The sequence below is a fragment of the Penicillium coprophilum genome (genome assembly GCF_028826855.1).
Source record: "Penicillium coprophilum strain IBT 35676 chromosome Unknown utg000001l_segment0_segment0, whole genome shotgun sequence".
Lineage (NCBI taxonomy): Eukaryota > Fungi > Ascomycota > Eurotiomycetes > Eurotiales > Aspergillaceae > Penicillium > Penicillium coprophilum.
Window position 1 is genome coordinate 1,116,050 of NW_026622720.1, and position 18,472 is coordinate 1,134,521.

The window sequence follows — 18,472 nt, forward strand, 5'->3', positions numbered from 1 at the left end:
CGGTCTCTTTATTGCAATTGACTTAATCTGCTTGTCGATTAATCCCCGACCAGCTTATTCCCCCACCTAAAAAACCCGTGAAAGCCCCGCGCCGGACCGCTCTATCGCCATGGATCTCGTCAACCAGTGAGTTCATTTCAATTACAAACTCGCATTGAAAGACCTACTAACATATCAATCCTCAATAGCCTAGAAGGCCGTCTCCTTTTCGCCGTGCCCAAGAGCAAGTTCCCCCACATCGTGACTCATAGTCTGCGAGACATGAACAAAAAGCAATAAACAAGAAAGATAAAGAACCCAAGACTGACGACGCAAACCAACTATACAGAAGGACGTCTTCAACAAGCAACCCTCGACCTCCTCTCCGGCTGTGACGTCCAGTTCCGCCGCGAAACCCGTCTCGACATCGCGCTGGTCAAGAACCTGCCTATCGCGCTGATCTTCCTGCCCGCCGCCGACATCCCAACCTTCGTCGGCGAAGGCCGCGTCGATCTGGGCATCACTGGCCGCGATCAAGTCGCCGAGCACGATGCTACCCTCCCCGCTGGCGAGACCTCCAACGTCGAGGAGATCCTCGACCTAGGCTTCGGCGCCTGCAAGCTGCAGGTGCAAGTCCCCGAAAAGGGTGAACTCAAAGAGGCCAAGGATCTTGTTGGCCGCAATGTCGTGACCAGCTTCACTGCCCTCACCGAGGCTTTCTTCCGTAACCTGGAGGGCGTCGAGGCTGGCCAGAAGCTCGCCACAAAGATCAAGTATGTCGGCGGTAGTGTTGAGGCTGCTTGTGCTCTCGGTGTCGCGGATGGTATCGTTGATCTTGTTGGTATGTTTATATCATCCCTAGTTCATTGAAACACTGTGTGGAGGAATTGAACCCATTGCTAACACTCACTCTTCTATTCAGAGTCCGGTGAGACCATGAAGGCCGCTGGCCTCAAGGCCATCGACACCGTCGTCTCCAGCACAGCCGTGCTGGTCAAGTCCCGCCAGTCCAACAGCGACATGCTCACCCTCCTCACCTCCCGTCTGCGCGGTGTCATCACTGCCCAGAAGTTTGTCCTGTGCCAATACAACATCCCTCGTGAGCAGCTGTCCGTCGCATCCAAGATCACCCCCGGCAAGCGCGCGCCTACCATCACCGCACTCGAAGAAGAAGGCTGGGTTGCCGTCAGCTCGATGGTGGAGAAGAAGCGCATTGCCACGGTAATGGATGAGCTGATTAAGGTCGGCGCGAGTGATATCTTGGTGATGAACATTGCCAACTCGCGCACGGATTAAAGACTTGATGATACTTTGTTTTCTTTTGGGGTTTTTATAGCATCCTTCTCTTTTTTTATATCTACCGTGATGGATTTTTCCGGGATACTGTTTCCTTTTCTTCTGTTTGGTCTTGATAGAGACTTTCTCTCTATGGGTTTTGGAGATAAAAAGCACATACATAGAATGGGATAGGATTACATAGCGTGTGCAAGGAGATCTATTCATGTTCGTATATTGAGCTCGGCTCGAACCTTCTCTATCTTTCTATTTCTACTTAAATAGCTTCCTCCCCTTCCCTATATACACAAAAATATACCAGACTCAATGCTAAATATGCACTCCGTACGAAATAGTCACCAAATGTGCCATATCCAAAGATCCTCCTCAAAAATCACATAATCCATAATCATCAAATGGCATGGCCAATGGTATCATCAAAAGATCATCAAAACCAAAAAAATACCCCCCCCGAATCCTTATAATTCCTTCTCCCCCAATCCAACACCCTCCTTCCTCCCCCTATGAACAGCCTTAAGACACTGCCCAACTCCTTCAAGATCTCCAAGCAACCCAACATGTCCCCGATCACTCTTCACCAACCCATCCTTGATGATCCTATATCCAGGCGGTAACATCGCAGCCGAGGCAAGACAAACACCATCCCCAGCCGCAAAAGCAAGATCATCATACGCATCAACCTGCTTGATACTCTCACGCGACACAATCCGCGCCCCGTATACAGTCGGCAACGTCTTCCCGTACAACACCGCCGCAGGCGGGTATCTGTTCTCAGAATGATGCGAAGGCCGGAACGCAAGGTTCTCCTTGAACCGCTTCGTTTCTGCCAGCGTACGCTGTAGGTACTCTCTCGCCACAGGGAGCGGGATAGTGCTCGTCGTGGCTATTTTGGAAGTTGCGGCGCTGCTGCGCGGTTGTGTGCCTGGTCCAACCAAACCATCGGCTGGGTTTTGGGCCTTTTCAGCTGCGTGTGCGGCGTACTGGGCTGGGTTGTGTGGTACATTTGTGTGGCGATCGTGGATGTCTTTGTCTACTGCAGGAACGGGGTGGCTTTCTTGAGGGGGGATGTGTACGTCATGAGTGAGGTGTTCGTCGGAGTCATCGCGCAGACTCATTGAGAAGCGCTTGCCGAGGAGGGAGATGTCTTTCAAGCCGAGCAGTGTGTTGTTTGTGGTTGATGTGGGGACGGGGAGAGCAGGACCCATGCAAGGGGAGAGACGATGCTCCTCCCAGGTGTGGGGGTCGAAGAAGTCGATGCGGAATTCTTTTTTGCTTTGCTTGTCGATGAAGCAGTGGCCGTCTTCTGGGAGGAGGGCGAAGCTCGTGCGGAAGGTGAAGTTTACTTGTGCTGTCAGGACGCGCGAGCTGAGGAGGACGTCGTCGCCGCTGCGGAGTGGTCCGAGGATGTTCACGCAGTGTTGTGGTACGCCTGCGTACACGACTCCGGCGAAGAGATCTGGTCGTTCGTTGACGGCGTGTCGGGTTATGAGACCGCCCAGACTGTGTGCGATAACTGTAGCGCCACGCCGGGACTCACCTGGTGCAGGCTCCTGGTTGCATGGCAGACTTTCTAGGAAGGAGATGAGCCTGCGCGAAAGCAGTTCAGGGCTTAAACGCCAGTCATATCCATAGTCGTGGACACGCAGTTCGCCGCGCTGGGCATTTTCGCTCTTGCGCAGGCGCTTCATCAATCGTCGACAGACGTCCACTGGGCCAACGTGGGAGAGAACCCCAGATGGAATGATGGTTTCTTCCATGCGTTCTTCGTCCTCTGGGTTCAGGCCGACCTCCAAGTCCACTTTACGCAGGTTCAGGCCGACCTTCATCGGCACCCAAAGTTGCCGGTGGGGTGGCTTAGCTGATCGCAGGATTGATCCTCGGTAGCCTCCTAGAATCACGACATCGCCCGTGAGCTCTGCCATTGCTTCTTCCAAGATTGGATGTGTTGGGTTAGTACTGCTCCGCGGAGGTGGGAGCGGAGCTGTAGCCGGCGGTGATTGTTCCTTTTTGACAGCATTGACACTATTGCTAGTATTTGATGGACCGTTTCCAAGGTCTGGCAGGAATGGACGAGAGCCCCAATCATTGCGGATATCTTGCAGATGGAGATTCGGCATACTGAGCAGCCTGCTGCTCGAGTCTTGGAGACTATCCTTGATTGCCTTGAACCGGCTGTTTACCTGAGTGTGCACATTCTCGTACAATGGTCGCTGCTCAAGGGATGATGCTGTGGACGACGCACGCAGATACAGCGATTGATCGGACGAGGACCTCCGCAAACTTGGGGGTCGACCGGGCATCACTGAGCTCGGCCTCCGCGCGAAGGAATGTCTGGCGGCGGAGCTTCCATCTGGTGAGCGTAGCTCGGGTATCGGCTCAGCGGCTTCTCCATCATCGTCAACGCTAGAGCCGCTTGGGGCAAGACGTGATGTCAGCGGGCGCCCACCCAGCGATGAAGTTCTTTTCGGTATTCCCAAGTTCTTCTTCGCTGCAGGTGCTACCGTCTGGCTGCGAGTTCGATTTTGGCCATTGGGGGCGCGGAACGAGAGCGAGCGCCGTTTCTTCAAAGAGGTCAGGTCAGGCAGGAACTTCTTAAGCTCGCCGGACCAGCTGCGTTGTCGACGAGGCAATGTATTTTTCAATAAAGCGCCGACGAAGCCAGACCGCTGGCTCACGGTTGTATCTTTCGAGCCGGTCTTCTCAGTCCCCGAGGAGAAAAGATCGCTGCGAGGGCCATGGCCAAGGTGACCTGGTTCAGGTTGTTTATACTGGGCGGAGGGGTATGACGCCCGAGGCGTATGTCCAGACCTTCGTTCGCGCGGCGCTGGTGCTGGTGCTGGAGCTGGAGCTGGAGGGTTTTCAACCTTGGGCTCCACTGACTCTGGCTCGGCCGTGATTTCCGATGCGAAGAGACCATCTTCGCCTATAGTATCAGGTATGTGAAAATATGACCCCTGTTGTTCCAGCGCGCGATTCTTCTCCTCCATTGGGGTTGCTCGGGCCTTCATGCGGCTCTGCTCGCGCCCAATGCTAACCCCCCACCATGTTACCGGCGTCATCTTCGTCGGTCACCTCGACCGCATGTGGGAGTGGATCATCGCTATCGGAGCTGGAGAAGGACGAATAGTGGGAGGGAGAGTCTGAGAGCAGATTTGAGGATGTCTCGGAGTCCAATGTTTGTTTCGGTGGCGAGGGTGCAGGTTCTGCCCGTGAAGAATATTGTCGGTCGGGGATTGAGGCCATGGTTATGATCGAGAAAGGGTTGGAAGTCTAAACATGAGGTGCAACAAATAATTAGGAAGCTATGCAAAACAAATATGATATCAAGCTCTAATGGTATATTGTACAAAGATATATGGCCAAGAGGAAAACAAGGTGGATCGACCAGCACAGCCCTTCGGGTCGGTCGGATGTGTATAAAAAGTTAATCATCTCGATCTTTGTATGGAAAATAGTTAAGAACTACTAAGAACCATGAAGAATTCCTACTAAGACATACTAAGCACATTTAAGCTAATGCTTGGCTTTACAGTATATGATTGTTCCCTTGTGCATGTCAGTACTCCCTACTTCGTACATCGACACTGAATACCGAAGGCCTCTGCTTTTGCATGTGAGTTGGTTTTAGTACCGAATACTCCATACTGCACTAATCTATTTTATATTAAATCTACTTGGCAAATCTCTTCCCTGAAGTAAACTGACCAGATCGGATCTCCTCCGCACCCTGATTCGCAATCTGCTCATTTCTCTCAGCGCCCTCCGTCGATCCAAAAGCCCGATCAACAGCCGTATTCAACGCTCCACGCAATGACTCCCCAGCACCCTATGAATAATCAGAATCAAATCCTATTGCTCATTCCTAACAGATTCCAACTTACATGAACCGTCGCCGCAGCACCCTTCACTTTATTTCCCAGCCCCTCCCCAGCCTGGGCGGCCTTGGACTCATGGGCTTGATCCATCTGCGCCCGCTGCGCCGTACTAGCCGTGTATGGGAGTGGCGCATCCCCGACAATCCGATCATCGCTGCGAGACGGTGATGGTGAGAGCGGTCGCTGATGGGTCTGAGATGGTCCCCCCGCCGATGATTTTGAGTAACTGGCTCCTGTAGCAGGATTGTAGCCCTTGGTTCCGTCGTACTCAGATCGGGTATCGTGGAGGCCGGTTGGGAGGCCTTGAGCGCCGGTTGAGGAACCGCCACCTACTGCGCCCCGGGAGGTGTGGGTTGGATCGGCGTGTTCATAGCTCTGGTAGGTCTGTGACATTGTGTATATATTTGAGTTCTTGATATTGAGTCTGATGTTTGAGGAAATGTTCGCAGTTCTTTTGATCCGGTTTATACTTCCCAATGACGTCACAATGAGGACGATGCAAGTTCTGGATATCGAACCTCTTCTCCTAGTACATCCCGATATATGCCGATACATGCAGATATATGCTGTATAACATCTGTATATCTTTTTGTGTCCACGAAACAATTATGCAAATTGATTATTCAACATTTGACCTTTTGACTTCGGGGAAGCCGAGGCCCAAGGAGCAGTTTTCCTAATATGGAGCATCTCCGATCCTACAGATAGATACTTTTACCACTCTGCCTCCCTCTCTACACCACTGCTCCCATCCCCCAAATAATTTCCAAAATGTCTAATAAACAAATCATCTATACCACTCCTCCGGCCCCGGCCATCGACCCCTCTCTTACCAGCGGTACCTTCCGCGTAAACACCCTCCCTATCCCTAAAGATGTACCAACAGACAAGCTCCTCGTACGAGTGCACTACCTGTCCCTGGATCCCGCCATGCGCCAATGGCTCACCGCCAAGCGTTCCTACATCGCACCCGTCGAACAAGGCGCCGTGATGCGCGGCCAGAGCATCGCCCAAGTCCTCCTCGTAGGCAGCGATCTGACCTCCAAGTACCGCAAAGGCGACTGGGTGGTGGCCGGTTCCGGCTGGCAGGAATACGCGATTGTCAGCGCGAAAGAAGCTCAAAAGATCATCGTTCCGACCGGCGGACGGCCCACAGATGCTATGTCCGTGCTCGGCATGACCGGGCTGACAGCCTACTTTGGCATGATAGAGATCGGGCAGCCGAAGAAGGGCGACACGGTTGTTGTTTCTGGGGCTGCGGGTGCTACGGGGATGGTGGCTGGTCAGATTGCGCGGATTAAGGGCGCTAAGCGGGTTGTGGGGTTGGCGGGGAGTAAGGAGAAGTGTGATTTCTTGGTGAAGGAGCTTGGGTTTGATTCGGCGATCAATTATAAGGATGCTGATTGGAGGAAGCAGCTTAAGCTTGCTACGCCTGAGTATATTGATGTCTTCTTTGATAATACTGGGGGTGAGATTCTTGATGCTTGCTTGGCGAGAGCGGCGACTGGTTCCCGCTTTGCGATTTGTGGAGCGATCAGTCAGTATAATGCTGCGAAGCCGCAGGGTCCCGGCAGTTTTATGAATGTCATTGTGAGTTTTCTCTTGGGTTTGGGTTATTTGATGGGCTTTGGGCTAACTGGTGATAGTCGCAACGGATCACCTTGAAGGGCTTCATTGTCTTCGATTTTGCGAAACAATACCCAGCTGCACTCAAGGAGCTCGGTACTTGGTTGGCTGAGGGTAAGCTCAAGCGTAAAGAGCATATCGTGCCTGGTGGCTTGGAGGCGGCGCCTCAGGGTCTCATTGATCTCTATGCTGGGGCCAACACTGGTAAAATGATGGTTGAGGTATCGCCCGTCAGTGAGGCGTTGGCTGCAAAGGCCAAGCTGTGAACATAACGCACATTTCGGGGTTCTGGTTTTTGGTAGCATGATATAGCACAACAAATAAAATTATGTCTCTAATTCAGGTCAAGTTAAATATCGATAAGCTCGGCTATGAAGTAACTTACACTAGTGAATCTCACTAGTCACTAGTGATATATATAACCAAAGTCACTTTTACATTGACCAACCAGGTCATTTGTATAAAGCTCAATGGCAAGAAGCCAAACGTATAGATCATCTCTGATTGATATTAAGATAGATATTGCATTTGTCTTTCGCTCGTGGGAGTCGAGTATAATGAGGTGACGTCATTCTGATACATATGAGCCCCTGTTACCCTTCAAGATTCAACCTGGAATGATACAGATTTCAGACAGGAATTGGACACTCACACAGTGCAATTAATGACATATAAATGATGCGTGAACAGGCAAACATGACCAGGCAAATATGACCAGAACAAGTTTCAAATGTTTGTTCTTTGGAAAAGTCATGACCTATCCCCATTTTAATCACCTATATATACAGCCATGTCGCGGTTCTCCCCAGCTCTTTACAAGAGCCCAACAGCTTTAAAATCAATTCAATCAATCCGATTACCAAGATTTTCGCCCTTGACATCTCGTCAATTTGAAATAAATCCTATCAGAAAATCCCCCATCTCGACCAAGATCAAAATGGCCGCCAACGAAAGTAACCAAAGCTTCAAGCTAGAAAACCTATTCAATGTGAAGAACAAAGGTAAGCTAAATACAGCTATCCCAATAGTCCAACACATTCTAACAGCTACAGTGGCCCTCATCACAGGCGGCGGCTCAGGAATCGGCCTAATGGCAACCCAAGCGCTAGCCGTGAACGGTGCCAAAGTATACATAACCGGCCGCACAGAAGAGAAACTCGACCGCGTCGCCTCCCTCTACGGCAAAAACATAAGCGGCCAGATCATCCCCCTCCCAGCCGACGTCACCAACAAAGACGAGATCCGCAGACTAGTCTCCGAGATCACGACACGCGAAGGACACCTCTCAATCCTAATGAACAACGCCGGAATATCCAGCTCATCACAAGAAACTGAGCCAGAAGATGCATCGAAGCTCCAAGAAACGCTTTTCGATGACTCGAACGCTACCTTCGACGAATGGGATTCGGTATTCCGCACGAATGTCTCACAGATCTTCTTCATGACGACGGCGTTCCTGCCGCTGCTGCAGCGTGGATCGGAGGTTGAACATGGTTGGTCTAGCACGGTGCTGAATACGACTTCCATATCTGGTATTGTGAAGGTCTCACAGCATCATTTTGCGTATAATGCTTCCAAGGCGGCGGCGATTCATTTGACCAAGATGCTTGCGCATGAGGTCAGTTCGTCCAAGCTGCGGGTTCGGGTCAACAATATTGCGCCTGGGGTTTTCCCTAGTGAGATGACTGCCGGGGAGAGTGATGAGGGACAGAAGAGTTTCATCCCTGCTGAGAAGTATCGGGAGAAGGTTCCTGCCGCTAGGCCTGGAAAGGATGAAGATATGGGTGCTGCTGTACTTTTTGCGGTTTGTAATCAGTATTTGAATGGGCAGAGTATTGTTGTGGATGGGGGGTATGTTCTTGCTGCTGGGTCCGTGTGAGAGGTGGATGATGGGGAGAGCGTATAATGAATTTGGTATTTGAGGGTATATGTAAGGACGCTAATAACATATCCAAAATGCATGTCTTGTTTTAGGTCCGAGGAGGACGTACACCAATGTGTGTTGTGTGTGTGTAGGTAGTAACTTCAAACCACCAATCACGTATTGTAAGGGGATATCCAAATCACAGCCTTCAGTCTCCATTTTCTCCTGCTTCGCAAACCGCCACACTGCTTATCCATTCAGATCGCAACAATGTCGCAGCAGTGATACGCTTCCAAGAGTAGGGATGCAACATTGCATAGATAGCGTTGCGCCGTCTCTAGAGACCAGATGTTAGTGAAGTGTCTTGCGCGCCAGACCTCCTCGGATACCATGACATACCTGTCCCAGAGTCTCGATCGGCGGGTAACCATCCAACGAGCTTCGAGCATCAAGATAATCCAAATACCGCGCATCCTCCTGATTCGGACGCGCACTTCGCCATAGCATCCGATCTGTGACGAGCGCCATGTAAACCATAGCAGAGGCCCATACATCCGCAGGACGAGAATCGCACTCATCACGATCATCATGTCTATCATCCCGATGCATATGGGATTGGAAATAGAGCTTGAACTCTTCCGGAGGAATATAAGGAAGTCTCATACCCACGAACGAAGCGGTAGGCGAGTTCGCAATGACAGACTTACTGTCATTGCCTGATTCTGAGTTCTGACGACCCAATGAATTCAGCGGCCACGGTAGTGTGAACGACCATGTAGACTGTGGAGGCTGTGGTCGTGGGGGAAGCATTCCTCTTTTCCCATTAGATTCCTCCCAGACGCGTCGGATATGTCCATCGCCAAACCCGGCTAGCTTTACGGCTCCGTTGGCAGTGAGCAGGGCTGTCTCGAGACGGACGTCGCGGTGTGCCAGGCCGTGATCGTGTAGGTAGGCGAGCGCTCGCAAGAGCTGGGTTATTATACAGTCTGCTTCTTGGACCGGGAGAGCGCCTTTTCGGGATAGGAGGGTGTTGAGGTCGCCGCCGGCGCAATAGGGCATTACCATGCAGAGCTCGTTGTGTTCGTTGTGGAGGATATCCAGGATTGGGAGGATATTTGGGTGGCTTGGATGGAGGGCTGTTGCATGGGAAGAGCTTTGGGGACCTCTGAGGATGGAGCGTCTGTAGACTTTGATGGCGACCAATTGATTACCCCTTTGCTCGTTTGTTTTGGTTTCGTGGAGCCGGGTTGTACTATTTGAGCCATAGTGTACCATCTGGCGATACCGGCCATATTTGTCTATGAAGGAAAGATTGGGCGATGGAAAGGTAGAATTTGATTGAGTAGATATTGATGGTGTTGAGTCTCGACATAACAAGGGCTGCTGCTCTGTGGGGACTGATTTCAACAGGGGTAGCTCGTTGCTTTTGGTACCGTTGGACAGGTGGTGTTCAGCTGAGAGTTTCCCTCGTATCAGGGTGTGGTGGTGATCGACAGTCTGATGAGAACGTATGGCTATCATTGTACGAGTGTGGTAGCTTCCTCCCTGCACGTATGTGGCCACTGCAGTGGTGATAGCGTGGGAGAACACAAGAACATTGAATTGAGGGAAACATCATTGTTTCTACTAAGACAATGCCCTTTTATAACACGGGAAAGTGAATCCCTTCCTTACAGATCTCAAGAGCAAGGAAGCGGGAATGTGCTGTTCGATTCCAATGCCTACATTGTAGCTCATCAGGTTCAATTCCATCCAATTCTCGGGGATTATTCTGCGATTGGATGGGACAAACTGCTCAGTTCAAGAGCGATTTAATATTTTCCTAATCCTTTAAAGCCGCTCTTAGCGAAAGATGAAAATTTTTTCAAAATACGGAAGCCTGTAATATGGAGTATCATTTGATAGTGTTAGTGTGAGGTCCGAATTGAGTGGTGAATCGGTGGAGTAGAAAAATCCCTCACTGGCCGGGGAATAACACCTCAACTTGTGGCTGTGTCTTTTCTTTTTTCTTCTTTCACTGGACTTTACCTTGTTTAGGAAACATGCGGCATTTGTTATCTTTTTTACTAACAACTCTACCAACAAGAATTGTCGTTTAAAATGCCTAGAAGAAACTGGTGAAGGGAAAAAGTTAGGGCAGAGTTTTGTATTGTCACAAGACGGTAACCGCCAGGTTATGATTGGTCCGATGAGGCCTCTGTGGTGGTAATCTTACGTCAGGATATGTATATGTAATATCGCTGTCATATCCTTAGCCATAGGACCCTTCCGAGGTTGGGAAGTATAAGCTCGAGGAAAAAAAAGTACTAAGCTGATGGTACCTGAGCTAACATACAATTATCCACAGTGAACCATGTACCCCCGGTAACGTATCATTTTCTGTGGATCCATACCCTCTCGACTCGATCCCTACTAGTATGGATCTGATGGATCTCCTCCGTATGGATATTATTCTGTGCTTTATTCCCTCACGCCAATCCGATTTCCCAGAATCGGCAGTTCCCTCGTGGAGTCGCGTGGTTGCGTGAAATTTCTTGCATCAGGGAGAACCTTCCCAATTCATCCTATAAGCTTAACCAGCTTCGGTTTAGGCATATCGGATCCTGGAACCCTGGGTGTCTACATAAAAGGCCGGATGGTCGCACACTCTGACTCTTCTATCTATCTTTGACACTTCAGCTTCTATTACAAGGTTCACTGTTGCTGTGTCTCCTTTGAGGGTTCTTGCAGTGTACTTATTTAGTCTCTGTCTTCCCTCTTCTTTTCTCTCCCCATCCTCCCCCCCTCATCCTCATCGATGAATCCAGATAAGAACGATGTCGACGTTGAGTCGGAGGGCGAAAAGCTCAAAGATGATGAGCGCACCGGACGCTCCCAGACGATCACCTTCGAGAAAGGCGCTCCCACCGAAGGACTTCGATCGATTTACCAGCCAACTCAGGTCACTCGGACCCGCTCGCTAAGCCGTGATACCATTCACAGCACTAGAAACAGCATGCAGGGAAATGCCGAACTGCCAATTGAGTTCCGAACCCTCTCCATTCAGATCTCGGAATCCCAGAACGCCCCCAAGGAGGCTATTATCGATGTCCCAAAGGAGAAGCAGCCCCACCAAGACTATTTCGAGAGCTTGGACTACCACATCATCTCCGCTGATAAGCTTTGTCAACAATTCAATGTCGATCAGCGTGTTGGATTAAGCTCGTCCGCTGCGGCCACACGTTTGCAGCGGGACGGCAAGAACGTCATCGCCCACCATCGCGAGAACTATCTCAAGAAGATCTTCTGGTATATCTTTGGTGGTTTCTGCTCTGTTCTTTGGGTTGGAGTCATCGTCTTCTTTATTTGCTGGAAGCCTCTCAGCGACCCACCCTCGCCTCAAAATCTTGCCATGGCTGTCCTCATTCTCATTGTCATTGCTTTGCAGGCAGGCTTTTCAGCTTTCCAAGATTGGTCCACCGCGCGTGTCATGAACTCCATCCTAGGCCTCCTTCCCGCAGAAGCCACGGTGATGCGGGATGGGAAACTCATCCATCTCCCCGCCTCGGACCTGGTTACCGGTGACATTGTTCAAATCACAATTGGAAACAAGGTCCCAGCGGACATGCGTCTCTTGACCAGCTCGGGCGATGTTCGCTTTGACCGTGCTATTCTTACTGGTGAATCGGACGAGATTGAAGGTGCCATTAATTGCACCGAGAACAACTTCTTGGAGACTCGCAACATTGCCCTGATGGGAACCGGTGTCACTAATGGCAATGCTATTGGTGTTGTTGTTTTAACCGGCTCCAACTCCGTCATGGGTCGTATTGCGTCCATGACAGCTGGTGTCAAGCAAAAGCCAACCTTGATTCAACGCGAGATCAATCGCTTCGTTACCATTATCGTCGTTCTTACAATCGTATTGGTGCTACTCATCGTCTTCACTTGGCTGGGATGGCTGCACCGGGATCACCCTTCCTACATGAGCGTTGTCGCCATGCTCAACAATGCCATGGGAAGTGTCGTTGCCTTCATCCCCGAAGGTGTACCTGTCGCTGTCGCCTTGACCCTCATGATGGTTGCCAAGCGAATGAAGAAGAACAACATTTTGCCTAAGGGACTGGCCACCGTTGAAACTCTGGGCTGTGTGAATGTCCTCTGCTCTGACAAGACCGGTACTCTTACTCAAAACCGCATGTTTGTCAAGTCACTCGGAATGGTCGACTGGGAATACAGCCTCGATGATCTGACTCCTGGCGAGTTCGGAACCGTTGATCTTCCCGAAGGCCTACGAAATATGCTGCGCGCATCTGTTTTGTGCAATGACGCTGTCTTCGACCCGACTACTCTGAACTTGCCCATTCCTGAACGTGCCGTCAATGGTAATGCCACCGATGCCGCAGTCTTAAGACTCGGTGAAAGTGTTGGAGTGACCAGCCCAACTGCCCTGGCTCCATATGAACGTGTGCATCAGATTCCTTTCAACTCAAGGAATAAGTGGATGCTCACCCTGCACCGTGATCCCAAATCTACCAAAGAGTTCCTTCTCTACGTCAAGGGGGCTCCAGATGTGCTGTTGGATCGTTGCGCTACTTACTGGTCTGCTACTCACGATGCGGTCCGCCCACTGGATGCTGCGGCACGCGAGAAGTTCTCCAACTACCAAGCTAAACTATCACGCCGCGCAGAGCGAGTCATTGTTATCTGCCAACGTCGCTACATTCCCCGGTCTGTCCCTGGCTCTAACGATTTCACCAATGAGATGAACGAGAATGGTGTGCAGGATCTCACCGTCCTCGGTATCTTTGGTATTGTCGACCCCCCACGCCTGGAGACGGCTTCAACTGTCGCAGCTTGTCGCAAGGCCGGTATCCGTTTCTTCATGGTTACTGGTGATTTCGGATTGACTGCCGCTGCCATCGCTCGTGAGATTGGAATCTTTGACGGAGCAGTCGAGCCAGACACCATCGATGATATCAAGGACGGCCTGGATTCATCAATGGAGACCAAAGTTCCCAGGTCACGACACAGCCTGCTTCTTGAAGGACCCGGCTTGTCATCGCTCGCTACGGACGATTGGGAAACAGTTTGCGGTTACGAAGAGATTGTCTTTGCTCGCACTACTCCTGAGCAAAAGCTCCGAATTGTGACAGAACTCCAGGCTCGTGGTGCCGTCGTTGCTGTGACAGGTGACGGTGTCAACGATGCCCCAGCCCTGCGTGCAGCAGATGTCGGTATTGCAGTCGGATCTGGCAGTGATGTTGCAATTGAGGCAGCCGATCTCGTACTCTTGGACAAGTTTGACTCTATCATTGAGGCTATTCGTCTTGGTCGTTTGGTCTTCCAGAACCTGCAGAAGGTTATCGCCTACCTCCTCCCAGCAGGTAGTTGGTCTGAGATTTGGCCTGTGCTCATGAACGTCTTCTTCGGTTGCCCTGCACCGCTCAGTACCTTCCTCATGATCATCGTCTGTGTGTTCACTGATCTATTCGTCTCTCTTGCACTTATTATGGAGAAAGAAGAATTCGACCTCCTCAGCATTGCCCCTCGCCGTCCCACCAAAGACCACCTCATCAACCTCCGCATCTACGGCCAGTCATACCTGTTTGTCGGTGTGATGGAAGCATTCAGTGCCCACGCCATGTTCTTCCTCTACATGTGGCGTCACGCCGGTATTTCCTTCTCCGACCTCATCTTCGCCTTCGAGTCCTACGGCGAGGGCTTCCACGGATACACCGCAGACGAGCTGAACCACTTCGTCGCCGTCGGCCAGTCCGTCTACTTCGTGTGCCTGGTCATCATGCAATGGGGCAACGTCTTGTCTATCCGTAGCAAGCGCATGTCCCTCCTCCAGGCGGATCCCATCCGTCCAGCCCGTCGCAACGTGTGGCTCCCCCCTGTCCATCCTCATTTCCTTCATCATCGCTATCTTCGTCACTGAAGTCCCCGGTATCCAGAACATCTTCGGCACAGCCTCTGTCCCCATCTTGTACTGGTGCATCCCGCTTGGTCTTGCAATGGGCGTCCTCTGCATGGATGAACTGCGCAAGCTCCTTGTCAGACTCTTCCCCAAGGGACCTGTTGCCTGGCTTTCGTGGTAGACAGACTTTGGATATGATTGCCCATCAAAATATACCCACTGCAAGAAACCTCCTAAAGATGTGTTCACGTTATTTTGTTACCCGCCCCTTACCCCCGGGGCTTTTTGTTTAATCATTTATATGCAATACCTCAATGTTGATACTTCGTTACGATGATTTCATGGCCTTATTGAACATAGCTACCAATCAAAAAAGTGTTATGTTTACAATTTTCTTTCCTAGAATTTATCTTTCAGAAAACATAGCACAGCTCTATTCCTGAGAAACGTAAATGTAGTCAGTAGTCGTCTACCCAATACCAACATCACCTATTTCCCAACTATTTAAATGTAGCATACCTCTTCTAGTCAAAAACAATCTCATGGCAAGGAAAAACCTGTATTGCTTGTAGTACGACTAAACAAGTACGTACCAGTGAAAAACAGCGATGCATCAGGGCATGAAAGTCGAGCTAAGAATACAAGAGAGAAAAAGTAGCGGGGAAAAAGCAGACGAAAAAAAGGCCAATCAATGAGCTAAGAATATTGGAATTCTTGATTGAAAAAAAAGAAGATATAATAAGAGAGAAACGAGCGGTTCTCATTCCAAGATATAGAGAATGAGTACAGAAGAGGGCTGTTCAGCGAGTGACATGTGCGTATACGGGGTAGAAAGTGGATAGTAAGGCAAGCAGACACATTAGCCAGGCTATGACATCGTGCTATGTGTTCTCTTGGGTAACGAGTGGATATCATGAGTGATGAGGCATCCAAGGGGTATGACAAGAAAGAAGGAAAAAAGATAAGCGTAAAAGTGAGGACCTGACAGGTCACACAGCACACAGAGATTGAAGACGCAACCAAACATAGTCCGTGTCATATCCAAGCCTATGAGATTGGCTGACGAACCTTCCCGGCCTCTCGAACGGCATGCATAAACCCATCTTCGTTACCTGCAGCAGTAAGGACCCAATAATCAGCAACACCAGGGTTCTCGATCTGCCCACCGCCAAAGCCAGCTGCGGCAGGGGCGCTGTGCCGATCTTTGGGTTTCTGGATATTTGCTCCGAGATTGCGGGGACCCCAGCCCAGCACGTCGCGCACAGCAAGACGAGACTGGTCATCGGTTTGGTGGAAGGAGAATAGCTGGGCTTGAAGACAGCCCAAGACGGCGACGGCGGAGCGGATCATGATGCGGTCGCCCTCGAAGACCCAGCAGTCCCAGACGCGGGAGATGCGCTCGAGGTCCAGGCCGTTTGTCAGCAGCGAGCGGAAGATCGGCTCCCAAATTTCTGCCTCGGAGAAGTGGAGGGTTTCGACAAGGTGAGCGTATAGACGGGGGAACTTGTAGCGCAAGGTGTCTGTGGCTAGTGTGTAGGAGCGGGCCATGGCGCCTCGATCCCAAGTGAGGAAGGCGACGGGTAAAGGACGGTTGAGAGCGTTGGCCATGGCGAGGAAGGCGGAAGCGGGGGTAGGGAATTGCAAAACGAGCAGAGCGGCGATGGTGTGCAGGCCGTGGATATAGCCTACGTCGCTGCGGTACATGCAGTATGCTTGTAGAACGTCGATGAGGGTTTCTCGTAGTGGACCGCCTTTTTGGAACAGATTCAGATCTGGGAAGGCCTTGGACACGTCTGTTTCGATTGCTTCAAAACAGTCTAGTAGTCGTTTGCTGCTCTCGTTTTCTGCATCTTTCTTGCTTTGCAGATCCTTTGCTCGGCGCAGCGCTTTGGTAAAGGTTTCCTCTGTTAATTCTAGTTCGTTGCCAATGGCTTTCTTCCATATGGAGCCCCGATTGCGAGGCGGAATTCCGCGCCACCATAGCTCACGAATTCGGGGCTCTCGGAGGGCTCGCTCCCAGTTAGGACACACGTATTCATCCCAAATGTTCTGCAGTGTTACTCGGGTGTTGTCCTTTTCACATTGGGCATTTGCTTCCTTAGTAGCTTTTCGTTTCTCTGATATCTCAATTAGAAGGCTGACAAGACTTCAAGAATTTTAGCTCAACACATACCGATTTCTCGAGACTGGGCCATCATTTGCTGATACTGCCTCAGGTGTTTTTTCTCCTCCTTCTGGTCTTTAGGCGGAAGCCAGCTTGGGCGTGTCCGCGTCAGAACCTTTTCTTTCTCCTTGCTAATTGGCAGCGGATCAATCATAATATTGGACTTCTGCAGAGGCGGTAAAGCGACAGTATCACGGGATGCGCGATGTGAGTCCTCACTGGACTTCCGCAGAGCGCCGGCTTGAATATGCTCCTCCCGCTTCCGATCGCTATCATCAGCATGCAGCTCCAGAGCTTCAGTGATGATCTTTGCCTCCTCAGACAAGTCAGATAGGAAACTGTTATACGAGTAGGTGCGAGGGTTGCGTGGCGAGAGTTGTCCACGCTCCGGTCCTGCGGAGCTCGATCGCTGTATACGCTTCATGCGGGATGCCTTGGCGGTGTTTCCGGGTGACGCTGGCTTATCGGTTTCTGCTACGGTATGCTGAATAGGCAGAGGTCGCCGTCCGGGACTGCGACTACCCCCGGGACTGCGACCATTCGGACTAGTAGGCCGTGATGGAGTCCGATCCTGAACTGGGCGCGGAGAGATAGGAATGTTCCACAGACTTGCATCGTCCGGTAGTTCGTCGTCCGAGTCATGGTATTCTTCCTCCAGGTCTTTGAGCGATTTGCGATTCGGTTGCCAGGTTTGTTTCTGGATGGGCACTCGTGCGGATAGCGGCGATAAAGCTAGGCTGGTACTCGAAACAGAGCGGCTGGATGTCGGTCGTAGTGGTGAGACAGATCTTGAACGGCGAGGTTGCGATGGTGCTAAGCCGGGTGAATGCAATGTGTTTCCTGAGCCTCTCCGGTTTCCAGTTCTCACTGAGAGGGAGCCTGCCAATTGAGGTGGCCTGGCTGACCCACTCGAAATCGGGGGTAGGGGGGTCCGCTTGCGAGAATTCAGGGTCGCAGTCAAATCGCGAGTCGAGGCCACAGGGACTTTGCTTGACAGTCTGGCGGCAGGCGACCGCGCGACTACCCCGGGGCGGCCGTAGGATCCTGGCTGGTCGGCGTACGACAGATCGGTATCATCTTCCAACCCAATGTCTTCGAAATTCGAGATGTCCGTAAAGATACTGTCCGGACCATCTGGGTGGGAGGAGGAATGAAAAGAGGAGGATTTGGAGGATTTGGACCCGGAGAGCTCGGGGGGAGAATTGGGTGTTGGGCAAACGGTGGTCATGGTCTCATGTGATTATCCAGACTTATGGATCCCCCACAGTTCTGATCTACCCGGAAAAAAAAACACAGGGAGGAAATCGGCGGGATGGCCGGAAGGGGGTCGAAAACAAACGCGAAGACCGGTGTATTTGTAGAGCGAGGGCCAGAGAGGAACAATAACACCACAATAGAAGTCGATTAATGTAGAAATGAATTGCAGGCACAGCCGCAGCCTGATGAGATCCAGATCAGGTGTAGTCGTGTAAATAGGGATGAGAGGATATTATGGGTTGACCATTGGGGGCCAGGGGGTGGATGTAAACAAAAAAAAGGCGAGAAATGAATGTGGGGGAAACTAAACAGAGAAGAAGTAGAAGATTCAAACGAGAGACGAAGAGCAAAATCCAAAGAGAGTAAAAAGAAGAAACGGTGATGCTGAAGACTGCAAGCGGAGAAAAGCCTCAGGCCGCATCGGGCTGGCCGAGAACAGGGGGGTACCTCGGTGATACCTCAAGCCACTAGTACAGAAAGGGGGTTGGAGAAGTACCGGCAAGGTATAT

The 18,472-nt window shown here is 51.1% G+C and overlaps 8 protein-coding genes across 8 annotated transcripts; 4 read left to right on the forward strand and 4 right to left on the reverse strand.

Annotated features, from left to right (window-relative positions):
* Nucleotides 1-109: 109 nt before the first annotated feature.
* On the forward strand, nt 110-1,275 carry N7500_000405 (ATP phosphoribosyltransferase; the record flags this gene model as incomplete). The annotated part of the gene is made up of 4 exons (XM_056671551.1): nt 110-126; nt 189-250; nt 329-820; nt 902-1,275. The coding sequence occupies 4 exons, from the start codon at nt 110-112 to the stop codon at nt 1,273-1,275; spliced, it is 945 nt and encodes a 314-aa protein (XP_056537124.1).
* Nucleotides 1,276-1,733: 458 nt separating this feature from the next.
* On the reverse strand, nt 1,734-4,518 carry N7500_000406 (uncharacterized protein; the record flags this gene model as incomplete). Its single annotated transcript, XM_056671552.1, has 2 exons — nt 1,734-4,198; nt 4,311-4,518. The coding sequence occupies 2 exons, from the start codon at nt 4,516-4,518 to the stop codon at nt 1,734-1,736; spliced, it is 2,673 nt and encodes an 890-aa protein (XP_056537125.1).
* Nucleotides 4,519-4,945: 427 nt separating this feature from the next.
* dprC lies at nt 4,946-5,543 on the reverse strand (the record flags this gene model as incomplete). The annotated part of the gene is made up of 2 exons (XM_056671553.1): nt 4,946-5,101; nt 5,157-5,543. The coding sequence occupies 2 exons, from the start codon at nt 5,541-5,543 to the stop codon at nt 4,946-4,948; spliced, it is 543 nt and encodes a 180-aa protein (XP_056537126.1).
* A 378-nt stretch (nt 5,544-5,921) lies between these two features.
* Nucleotides 5,922-7,042, forward strand: N7500_000408 (MDR family NADP-dependent oxidoreductase; the record flags this gene model as incomplete). Its single annotated transcript, XM_056671554.1, has 2 exons — nt 5,922-6,740; nt 6,797-7,042. The coding sequence occupies 2 exons, from the start codon at nt 5,922-5,924 to the stop codon at nt 7,040-7,042; spliced, it is 1,065 nt and encodes a 354-aa protein (XP_056537127.1).
* Nucleotides 7,043-7,713: 671 nt separating this feature from the next.
* N7500_000409 (SDR family NAD(P)-dependent oxidoreductase) lies at nt 7,714-8,655 on the forward strand (the record flags this gene model as incomplete). Its single annotated transcript, XM_056671555.1, has 2 exons — nt 7,714-7,777; nt 7,829-8,655. The coding sequence occupies 2 exons, from the start codon at nt 7,714-7,716 to the stop codon at nt 8,653-8,655; spliced, it is 891 nt and encodes a 296-aa protein (XP_056537128.1).
* Nucleotides 8,656-8,848: 193 nt separating this feature from the next.
* On the reverse strand, nt 8,849-10,161 carry N7500_000410 (uncharacterized protein; the record flags this gene model as incomplete). Its single annotated transcript, XM_056671556.1, has 2 exons — nt 8,849-8,977; nt 9,040-10,161. 2 exons carry the CDS (start codon nt 10,159-10,161, stop codon nt 8,849-8,851), a joined length of 1,251 nt encoding a protein of 416 aa, XP_056537129.1.
* A 1,276-nt stretch (nt 10,162-11,437) lies between these two features.
* Nucleotides 11,438-14,723, forward strand: N7500_000411 (cation-translocating P-type ATPase; the record flags this gene model as incomplete). The annotated part of the gene is made up of 2 exons (XM_056671557.1): nt 11,438-14,506; nt 14,580-14,723. The coding sequence occupies 2 exons, from the start codon at nt 11,438-11,440 to the stop codon at nt 14,721-14,723; spliced, it is 3,213 nt and encodes a 1,070-aa protein (XP_056537130.1).
* Nucleotides 14,724-15,589: 866 nt separating this feature from the next.
* On the reverse strand, nt 15,590-17,934 carry N7500_000412 (putative TBC domain protein; the record flags this gene model as incomplete). The annotated part of the gene is made up of 2 exons (XM_056671558.1): nt 15,590-16,659; nt 16,716-17,934. The coding sequence occupies 2 exons, from the start codon at nt 17,932-17,934 to the stop codon at nt 15,590-15,592; spliced, it is 2,289 nt and encodes a 762-aa protein (XP_056537131.1).
* Between the last annotated feature and the right edge of the window lie 538 nt (nt 17,935-18,472).